Source organism: Gordionus sp. m RMFG-2023, chromosome 1, assembly GCF_954871325.1.
Source record: "Gordionus sp. m RMFG-2023 chromosome 1, tfGorSpeb1-WG-v2, whole genome shotgun sequence".
Lineage (NCBI taxonomy): Eukaryota > Metazoa > Nematomorpha > Gordioida > Chordodea > Parachordodidae > Gordionus > Gordionus sp. m RMFG-2023.
This window is the reverse complement of record NC_088775.1, coordinates 76,380,415-76,392,243: the sequence shown is the minus strand read 5'-3', so window position 1 is coordinate 76,392,243 and position 11,829 is coordinate 76,380,415. Positions and strand designations below refer to the sequence as shown.

The 11,829-nt window shown below is 27.7% G+C and overlaps 1 protein-coding gene across 1 annotated transcript; it reads left to right on the top strand.

Moving 5' to 3' along the window:
* The first annotated feature begins 330 nt into the window (after positions 1 to 330).
* On the top strand, positions 331 to 10,226 carry LOC135931877 (transmembrane protein 106B-like). Its single transcript, XM_065469183.1, has 6 exons — positions 331 to 525; positions 876 to 939; positions 3,342 to 3,507; positions 8,584 to 8,711; positions 9,356 to 9,421; positions 9,907 to 10,226. Exons 1-6 carry the CDS (start codon positions 363 to 365, stop codon positions 10,049 to 10,051), a joined length of 732 nt encoding a protein of 243 aa, XP_065325255.1. The 5' UTR covers positions 331 to 362; the 3' UTR covers positions 10,052 to 10,226.
* Positions 10,227 to 11,829: the final 1,603 nt, after the last annotated feature.

The following is an 11,829-nucleotide window of genomic DNA, read 5'->3' as shown; positions in this document are numbered from 1 at the left end:
TTTATTTAATCATATAAGCGCATGTAATTTATTTTTAAATGATACATTATAGTAAATTGCCATTTTTTGTTTTACTCAACTATTAATAATTATGAAAGTCTAGTGTGATTTTTCTCGTGTAAATTGTATAAAAGAAATATAGGCATTTTAATAAGGTGACTATAATTTCTTTTACCGATTGATTATATTTTTGAACTCATCAATAAAATAAATAATGATGCTTTTTTCTCATTTATTATCGAGTATTTACTTGCATTCATCGAAATATAAAATTCATTTTATTACGATTCTTTTAATTTTTAAATTTTGAATAATTTTTACCAAACAGTATAATTTTTTATAATTACTAATCGCCGACTATTATGAAAATACAGAAAATTTATCTTAATCTACTTAAAAATTTTAATAGAAATAATGGTTATAACAAGACCTTATTAATTAATGAAAGTGGAGAAGAGTATGAAGAATTGATGAATGGCAGTGTCCCATGTCCCAGCTGTAAAGGGCTAGGGAAAATTCCAAAAGGTAATATGCTAATTTGTGTAATATTGATATCTCCAAATTTTATTTTAAAAAAACCATATTATGGTGTATTATTTTTTATTTAACTTAATTCTTATGCTAATATGATGTGTTATAATTACTTTTCTAAAATTATACTATACACAATTGTGAAAATTTAGAATCATATGATAACCACAAGGTTTTAGATCATTAAGATCAAATTCATATGCCAAAAAACTAATTGCCAAATAAAAAAGAGACCAATAATATATTTTATTATGATATATTATAAAATTAACCTGTTTTTTTTATCTATAAACCATTTCCTTTATATGATCCTTCTTAAATTAGAATAATTTACATTTATATAGAACAAGAAGCCAAACTAATTGCACTAATTCCTTACTCAGATGACAGATTGAAACCCAGAAGAACGTAAAAATTTTTATTACTTTATTAAACCTAATGACATGAGAAAGTTTTTAAAAAAATTGCCAAATTAAATGTACTTATATAATAGATATATGAATATAGAAGGAATATATTATGCAATCTTTACAAGCAGTGGTATAAATATAAAAAATTGTAAATTCTGAAATCACCCCAAAAAATATTTAGCCCAAGGTACCTAACTAACCCAGAAGATTTTTTATAATGACCTCTAATGTCAAACTTGGATTTTTTATCTTTTTATTATTTTATGATAGGGTTTGCGAGAATCAAGAATTTTATATAAAAGTATAAATATCAATCCTTTTTTATTAAATCATTATTTTTTTTATAAATTAAATATCTTGGAAAAAAAAATTTGTCATGAAAAATAACACATTCATTTAATTACAGTATTTGTGTTAATTGGCTAAAATGAATTTTTCTTCATATGTAATTTTCAATATTTGCCCATTTATATTAATACCTTATGAATATATAATTTATAATAAAAAAAATTTAATATAAATAATGTTGAATTTTTTAATTTAACTATTATTTTAATATATAAAAATGTTAATTATTTATTTAAATATGGGCTATTTGAATTAATTATAGATTATATCTCATTAAATTATATTTTTTTATGGGAATATATTATACCAAAATCATTTTTAATAATCAAATTTAACTAATAATTAGAACATATGCCAAATATAATCGAGATATAATAAAATATTTTTATTTAAAAATAAAATCAATAATTTGTTTTTTTCATCAATTTGATTCAGAGTTAGAAAAAAATTTGAAATTTTTAGCAAATATCTTTGAAGATCACAAAATTAAAGATCTATTCTTTTTAAAAAAATTTACTTCACCATGAAGGATTATCTATCCACATTCAAAATAGATTTAAAATTTTAAGTAAAATTTGATAAAAATCCTGTCTAATATTTTTCAAAAAAAAAATGAGCATTTCATACTCTGATTTGATTTAATCACATCAACCTTGTTTAACAACCTGGTATGGATTCTTAAATTGTCCCATTATGAAAGATTAAATTATTCATTATAATATTTCACAGTACTTGAAAAGAAAAGAAATCTACAGAGAACCGTTTTTTTAATGTACGAGCTTGAAATATTTTTAGAATTGAGCAGAACTGAATTGTATTAATCGACCTACTAAATGGCCCGCTTTATGTAATGCTGTTGCACTGAATATCTGCCACTTGGAAAAAGAATCGCTATTAAATGTGTAAAATGGTTTAAAATGTAAAATTTTTAATTAATTTTTTTTTAATATCTGATATAAATTTAGCTGAAAAATGTTAGTTTATATTTTATTATCAAATTTCAGCTATTTCATTTTCCGTTGTTTTGCCCAATTAAATAAAAATTAACTTTTTGTTAACACTTTGAAACATATTTATAGCAAATGCGAAATATTCTATATTATCTGTGTATAACTCTTCTAATATGCAAATAATGCCAGTATTGATTTTTTGTAAAATTTAACCAAATCAACAAATTAATTCTTTTAGCAATCTGTATTTGCCACATATGTTGCACAATGCAGCTTAAAAGGGGCACAATTTTTGCCGTTTGATATAAGATGGGTAACTATAAAGTTGCTAAAAATAAATTCAAAAGATTTACAATAAATTTCAGATAGATTTCGTAAAGATTCATTTTTATTGCAGTTTAATTTTTTCTTTGAATTTTCAAGCCTTTGAAATCTTTTTTATATATTAAAAAGCGCCAATTTTAAAATCATTTTTTGAAGAATAAGTTATAAATTTATTGGCCTGATCTTACTGGTTGTGTTGTGACCATTTGGATAGTTAATTGTAGATATAATTTATTAGAAGCGCTCGTTAAAAATATGAAATTCTCCCACATACTTCCCTCTTAACTTAATTTTTGAAAATTCTGCAAGACTTATAGAATATGACAGGTCTAGTGCATGGGGTGTACACTAGTGTTGTTAAACGGCTCGTTTTGAGCGATTTTTAAAAACGGATATCTCAATATTTTAGCCAGAAAAATATTGCCTAAGACTTGAGATGTCGATAATACATGTATAGACTTTGTTCCTTCTTTGAGCAAAATCATCAGGCTTGCGTAATATTTTCTGGAAGAAGTATTGAGCTAGCTCTTTTTAAAAATTGCCTCAAAACGAGCCGTTTAACAACACTAGAGTAGATTTATATGGTTAATTATCATATTCGGATATCAGATACTGATATTGGTTTAAAATTTAAGTATTGTTATCTCTGAATAAAAAGAATGATGTTTCAAACAATAGTAATTATTAAGGAATATACTTAAGATTATTCAGTCTACAATGACCATATTTAAGGTGGCATTTCTTATATTTTTTTCAACTTTTATCTTAATTAATTAAGATCTTTATACGTCACCCTATCGATTCTCATTTGCACTGTTATGAGTGGGTTACTCATTTGGTTCCTGTTCCCTCGTTCTACCACCCTCAGAAGCTCTATTTACAAGATCCAGCCTTATTACATTCACGTAAACATCACGCAAAACGTAGTTTCCCTAGCTTTCAAAGTAAATTATATTAACCCTCACCCCCATCTCCCCTGCTCTAATACCAAAATAAATTATTTACAGCTCACTTGTTTTTAAATAAATTTTGCATGAAAATAACTGCTATTTAACATAATGTAGTTAAAATTCCATTAAAAAAGATCATTACATAATATAATAGCTATACATACATACTCTATACTACCCTATACTATGCCTAAATTCATTGCAACTTATAATAAAATTTCGCCCACAACTGTATTAATGAATAATATACCATTTAATCTATGGCTTCTAACTTTATTCTTTCTTCTTCCTCTTCTCCGTTTTATGGCGATTTCCAGGTTTACCCAGGTAGGCCAGTTTTCCCTCTGATTTTCTTTTCCATTTTTGACGGTCCTGAGCATCAATACTTGTAAGATTCATGCTTCTCATATCCGCCGCTATCACATTTGTCCACGTCATCTTGGGTCTTCCTCTAGGTCTTGATCCTCCTACTTACATCATTGTGCATCTCTTTACCCAGTCATCTCTTGTCATACGTTCCACATGTCCAACCATCTTAGTCTATTTCGTCGCATTACCATACCAATCATTTCTATACCTAATCTTGCTCGAAATTCCTTGCTAGTTTTTCTCTCTCTCAGAGATACCCCACACATCCATCTAACCATCCTCATCTCTGTTCTTTCTAATTTGGTTTCGTGAGTCGCTTTCATTGCCCATGTTTCACCGCCATAAACTAAACAACTCCTCACACAGCTTACGTAAACTTTCCCCTTTAACTTCAGAGAAACTCTTTTATTTGTAAGAATAGACGACATCTCTCTGAACTTCTTCCAAGCTTGTCTGATCCTTGCAACAACGGCAGAATCTACACCACCATCTGCGTTTAGCATATCACCTAAATAACAAAGCTTATCCACTTTTTCTAGGGTTAACCCATTGCCAATAGTCAGACCACCATTTTTTAGGTTATCATTATTATGTATCCCTTTCATGCATGTTCTACAAATAAAGGTCATTCTTTCTAACATCAAACTGCCTTTTTCCCCGCTACATCTTATAGAATTTTTAGCAACTCCTTTCCCACATACACCACAAGGCCACTTACCGGATTCCTCCATCTTTAGATTTTCCCCACCATTTGTTTTTGATGCATTCATTTTCAGGCCCTTTGCTTCCATAGTCATCTTCCATTTACTAACTTTCTCCCTCACTGTTTGCCATTAATACAAGGTCATCTGCATATAATATCTCCCATGGAAGTCCTTCACGCATTTCTCTAGCCACCACATCCATTACTAAGATAAATAATAATGGACTCAGCACGAATCCTTGATGAAGTCCTACCTTCACCTCAAAACTGTCACTATCACAATAATCCGTCCGTACTGCTGTTTGTGCTCCAACATACATTGCCATCACTGAGGTAACCAACCATTCCTCCAAACCTGATTTTCTCAAGGCCCGTCTAGTAATCGCACGCGGCACCCTATCAAATGCTTTCTCCAAATCAACAAACGCATAATAGAGTTTCTTTTCCTTCGCAAGATACTTCTCCTGAATTTGTCTCACCACAAAAATTGCATCTGTCGTGCCTTTTCCCGATGTAAAACCAAACTACATTTCATCAATTTTAATTTGTTACCTTAACCGCTTCTCTAACACTCTCTCAAATACTTTCATTGCATGTTCCAAGAGTTTAATAGCTCTGTAAGACCCGCAATCTAAAGGATCACCTTTCCCCTTTTATACTGGGATAATTATACTTCTTCGCCAGTCCTCGGGAATAGTACCTTCTGTGACAATTTGATTTGCTAAATTCATTAACCATGCAATCCATAAATCATCAGAACCTTTAAACATCTCTGATACCACCATCGTTAAACCCTATGCCTTCCATTTTTTCATCTTTTTCACTGCTCTCTTTATCTCGTCCATGCCAAATTTACACCCTAGACCTTCTACCTTTGCACAACTAATATTATTATCCCATTCATTTTCTTCATTCAAAAGTCCTTTCATGTAAATCTTCCAGGTGTTCTTAATACCACTACCATCAATCGCCATTTTTCCTTCCATATTTTTTAAACACTTTACACCTATCACATCCTGCCTCTTTTTTGACATCTGTTTTGCCATTCAAACCATATTTCCAATTCCATCAGCGCATTCCATTTCTTTAGCAAACTCGTGTCTTTTTTCTTCTTGAGCCTTCGCTATTAATTTCTTAGCATTTCTTTTAGCCATCTTGTAAATATCATTATCACTATTTTCTTTGCTATTATACCATACTTTGAAACACTTCCGTTTCTCATCCACGGCTTTCGCTACCCCCGGAGTCTACCACCAAGTCTCCTTATGTCTAGGCGGCCCTTTTGTCCATCCACATACCTCCTCAGTTGTCATTACCAAGACTTTCTTCATGGCTTCCCATTTGTCATTCGCCCAGATGCTTGTGCCACCTCCGCCTCCCTAATCGCCAATGCCATATTGAATTGACGTCTAGCACTCTCCTCCTTCAATTTCCAAACCTTCAGCCTTGGGACAAACTTTCTTTTAGTGACCCTGGCACCTATACTTTATTTTTTGAAAAAGCATAATCGGTTAGTCTTTTATATATTTTGATAAATATTCAAATAAGATGAAATCTCTTAATTTTCTATACCCTGATTTTTTCTTGTAAGGTTTATTATTTGTTGTAAACATCTAAGTTTTACAGTTAAGTTTTAAAAAAATGTTCCATATCTACCACCTGAAATATAAGCATTTGGAAAAGTATATTCACCATTTATATAAGTTAGATCTCATCCCTCATTCTGATTAAAAATTATAATTTGCTTTATTATTCATCGCATGCCATTCATCACCTTCATATACTTTATTACCTCTAAAAGTTATTATTTTAAAATTGGAATAGTTTGTTTTACTTTATTAATTTTAAATTGTACTTCAGATGATAATGTATCATTAAATATTTTAAAATGTTCTTTCTTGGGTTCTGGTTCGTAGAAATTTTGAAAGAGCCAACTACGAAGTCTTGAATTTGTCTCTTATTTCGGTTCCAATCACATCTTGTATTTGCCATTATAAAATATTTTTTAAAAAATTTCCCTTTATCGTGCACCTATTTTTTAAAATAGAAGATGTCCGTTAAATTAATAAATATTCTATGCAAAAAGATTATTATACTTCTAGCTTTAGCAAGTTATCATTGACATAGTTTTTATTACATATCAAATTATTACTTTTACGTTCTCTCTTTTTTTTTATTCTTATATTGACGCTGACGTTCGACCTCCAATTACCCCCCCCCCCTTCTTTAAATTGTCTGATTATTATAATACTGGTTTACTGTTTAAATACTTTTTCAACCATGAAATAAATGAATTCCTTTTTGAATACTAGCGGCAAACCAGTTTTAAGAAAAAATTATATATAGAATTTATTATTCTCGGCAAATGCGATACTATTAGACCAATCGACTAAATAGTTGACTTCTCCTTTAAAGCAAAATGTTTGTGCCACTATATGATATCAATTATAAATTTTGACCATCTCTTCCAAATTTTTCTTTCTTTCAAATTTAAATTAAAATGATAGTTAAAGATCATCCATGGTCCAGATAGGATAGTAATTTTATTATGAATAAGATGGTGAAATTTAAAGGAGAAATGAAATAATGTAAATATCTTAAAATAGATTGTGATCAGAGTTGTTAAATGCTACTTTTAAAAGTAGCGCGCTATTAGCTACTATTTTTTAAAAGTAGCTTTAGCTACTTTATAAGCTACTTTTTATAAAAAAATTTACAAACAAATTTGTTTTATTTTTTGTTTATAATGTTATTATATAGTAAATATAAAAAATCAACATTTATAAGTATTAAAATATAGTTAGTTTTGATTATAAAAAAATTTATGTAATAAAAATAAATAGTTATAGTAATTTGTTGCATTTAATAATAAAATCAATTCTATATTATCATCCCCAAGTCTAGAGCGACGATCAGAAAGTATAAGTTTTGCCTTACTAAATAATCTCTCGACACTAGCACTTGAGTACAAGGGAGCATTTAATCTTATATAAATATTTTTAATATAAGATAGATTATCAAAAATACTCATTATTTTTGGATTTAAAGAAAGCATCTAGTGGATTTTCTATTATACTATCTTCTATTTTAAAATAATTATTAGCGGAAGTCTTCATGGTTGTAAATGGGCCATCTTTGTTTAGGGTGAGACTCTTAATATCAATGGCATCATCACCTATTTCCTCCACTTCCAATACATGTTGACTATCATGTATCTCATCTTCAGCATTATCCTCACCAAATATTCTATATTCATTTTAAATACGACAAATTATTCATCCAGTTTTTAATATAGATGTGTAGTAATATTTATCGAAAATAAAGTGGAAAAACATTTGGTAGGTATTCTAAATTTTGAAACTCAGGAATTATGATGTAACTAAGCAAAAATATTTTAACAAATGAATACATTGAATTCCCTGTACTGTATATAAATTGATGGCAATTAATCAATAAGAAATAAATATAGTAAAAATCTACTATTAGAATGTAAAAATGACAATTTACCTTTAGGTGTTACTTGAGGTTATAGCTACTGGATTGATTCGAGGAAATATTTTTTTTACATTTTAAACAAATAAATTTGAAGCCAGTTTTGGTTTTTTTATTTATTTTAATAAATTTTTCAAATCTAGGGAATGGGAAATTTGTATTATAGCTATTAAGAACATTTTCTTCCCTGGTATCTTCCATTTCATTAATATCATTGTCTGAATCACTTTTAACGATTTGGATATCATTATAATTAATTATGATATTATATTTAAATTTTCGTGTTTATACCTACCTTCATTATATTTTTTGAATTTCAAAAAAAGTAGCGCTAAAAAATTAAATAATTACAAACAAAGTAGCCGCTATTAGCTATAGCTGCCAAAAAAAATAGCGCGCTAACAACTCTGATTGTGATATCTAGCTTTGCCAATATATCAGAAAGAATTTCGATCTTCTTCGTTTCATTCATGTAATTGACATTTATTATTATTTTTATTTGAAAGAATACTTTTGACGTTTTGAATTCGAATTTTTTCCCCGTTTACATCAAAAACGCATCTATGGTCGCCATATTCGATTCCAAAAGAATGAAAACCTCGTATAATCTTACAAGCTTCAGGGTTCCTTCTAGGTAAATAATCAAATATATTAGATAATTTATTGAATATCCGCTGTTGATAATCTGGACGCATTATAATCAGCACAGATTTAATTTGAACCATAAGATGTGTTCCTCGATGTGCTTAAATTAGTGTACCCCTAAAAATTAAATAATTAACAACCCTTTATGTCTGCCAAATATGCATGTATCTAGAAATGTAGGGGATATTCCTACTAACCAGATTGGTTTATAAAAATTGCCTAATCTTAAAATCCATAATCAATTATAATTTAAATTATAAGTTTTTAATATTGTCGAATGTTTTTTTGTGATTCAAAATATTGAAATAACTAAAATAGTCTCTCAGAATTCATATCCAATACGAATGCGACGTGTCAGAGATATTAGACATGTTAATTTTTTTGTTAAATATTAGTAGAACTTATTAACTTTATGATGATTTTTTTAAATAATTATTAACCATTTTTATTTTTTGGAGTATTAAATTATTGCAACTTCGTTACTGTTCAAAAATCTAGATTGAATACATCTCTACATATGTCTAAAATTGTTTTGAAGTCTGCTTTTATGTTAAAAGATAATTTAAAAATTATAAATGATTTCAATAAAAGAATAAAATATAACCCAAAATAAAATATTTTTTTTCTTTATAGGCGATCCAAACCCCTCGACATCGCTATGAATCTAACCTTCGATCAAGACAAAGGAGGCCTAGTGGCGTAAAAAAATTTTTTTTTTATAAAATCTGGATTCTGGATGTGAATTTTCATAGAACATTTAGAACTTAAAAAATTAACAACCTAAAAAGGCATGTCAAGAATAAGGTCGACAGATATGCCAGTCCAAAATCCCGCTGGCCGACTAAAAAGTTTTTTCAGACTTGGCCGGTTAAACCTAGAATTAGGATAATTATTTATTTTCTTGCATAAAAAATTATTATGGGCCAGGCCATACATTTATGAACCTTGGTAAACTCAACAAAAATCGTATTTTTATGAAATTATTCGTGAATAATTTTTTTCATTATTCGATCTAATTATTCGTTTATAACCTTATTTCTAATCCTTTTTTCAAAAGTTAGTAATCCATCTTTATCTTTTGAAAACAATTTAATTTTTGATAAAAATACCTTTTTTTACTACTTTACTTTGTTCACTCTAATCTCGAATAATTTTTATTTGTTGATTTTTTAAAACTTTTTTAGTACATTTTGCTCATTCAATTCCTCGTGGTTTCACGCGCTTTTCGTTGAGTTTCAAACGACTGTTGTATTTAATTATCTTGTTAGACACGAAGAACAAATATCACTACCCACTTATCAATATATCAATTGTGGACCGAAGCCTTAATTTATACAATATTAATGTTATGTATATATTTTTTAATATATTAATAATTACTAAATTAATTATATACATTATAGATGTAAGCAACTGAACAATAGTTATTATTTTTTTAGCCTTTTTTGTGAATCAGGCTGAAAAATCTTATAGATTATAAATTATATAACCTTATGTTTTTGAACATGTATAATATAACTCATATCATAGTATTATTTATTACTAGTTTATTTATTAATTAATGTTAAATTTAATAGGTTAGTAATTATGTAATTATTTATTTATAAAAATTAAAATAAATTACCTAAATAAAATTTATTTTGACATTAAGTATATTTTATATATTTTTTGTTAAAAATAATATACATAATCATACTTTCTTAGGAAATAATAATAAATTTTCTACAACAATTCGACACAGAATTGTTAAAAGCATAAGGAGCACTATGCAAAACATATTCAGAAATTACTTATAATAATCAAACGATTGTTTTATTTGAAAAGGTGAGGCACAAAGTTTTCATTTATTAAATAAACTAAATCTTTATTTCTTTTAAATTATCAAAAAATAATATATATATCTTTTTTATTATAAAATTCTCAGAGACCTGCAGAGGTACCATTTGCACGGCCCAGCCCGGTTTTAAATTTTTTAGGCCCGGCCCGGATATTTTTAAAAAAAATTTTTACAGCCCGGCCCGGCCTGGATTTAAAAATTTAAGGCCCGGCCCGGATATTTTTTAAAAAAAATTTTTACGGCCCGGCCCGGATTTAAAAATTTCAGGCCCGGCTAGGAATTTTTTAAAATTATATTCTAATGGTATATACAACAATTCACCTATGAGGTATTTTACCATATTTTTCAGCGAGTATTATCGCTTATTATTTAAAAAATACATGTAAAAAGCTAATATTTTGAGAATATTATATTGAATTTATAAAAATTATAAAACAGTTATTTATAAAAATGGATATTTTGAGCATATACTATATTTTATATTGCATTTATAAAAATAAAACTAATATTCATAAAAATGGTAATAATATTTTGAGCATATACTATATTTTAAATTGCATTTAAAAATAATAAAACTAATATTTAATTTATAAAAATGGAAAATATTTTGAGAATATAATATATTGTATATAATTTACTATTTAATTTATAAAATAAAAATAAATCGCTATTTAAAAAAATGCATGTATAATCAATAGTATTTTGAAAATATAATCTAATTGCACAATATTAATATAATTTATTTTATAATATAAATTTTTAACAAAATAAGATAATTGTATTATAAAATATTGTAAAAAAAAATAATGAAAAATGTTGGATTAAAAACTTTCATGACTCAAGGTTAATATAATAAATGCAATAAATATTTGACAGTTTGCAAAGTAAAAAACCAGCATGATTGACGAAACCCTATACTCAAGAAAGATATTAAAAATTCACAAATTATCATGAAGAAAGAGAAGCATATCTACCCTTTTAGGTTGAAGATTACTTCTTCTTTCTTCAAGAATTCTCGTAGTGGAAAAATTCCGCTCACAGCTTGCACTTGAAGCAGGAATTGCCAATTTTGCTAAAATTGGAAATTCGCTTTGATGAGCCGCCCACCACTCTAACAAATTTTCCACCTTAAATGTTTCATCTATTTTTTTATTTATGTAATTATAATATTCATCATCGGGTATTGACATATACCAGAATTACCATCGCCCCATTTGTCATAAAACGATTCAGTTTGTTTAACAACAGTCGTAATTTGACTGGTCGATGG

Excerpts from the sequence above, each read along its gene's own strand:
- LOC135931877 (XM_065469183.1), top strand. The coding sequence starts at position 363 with ATGAAAATACAGAAAATTTATCTTAATCTACTTAAAAATTTTAATAGA. Across the intron at positions 940-3,341 it reads AGATTGAAACCCAGAAGAAC|ATCTTTATACGTCACCCTAT; the intron begins GTAAAAATTTTT and ends TAATTAATTAAG. Across the intron at positions 3,508-8,583 it reads TAGTTTCCCTAGCTTTCAAA|AATACTTTTGACGTTTTGAA; the intron begins GTAAATTATATT and ends TTTATTTGAAAG.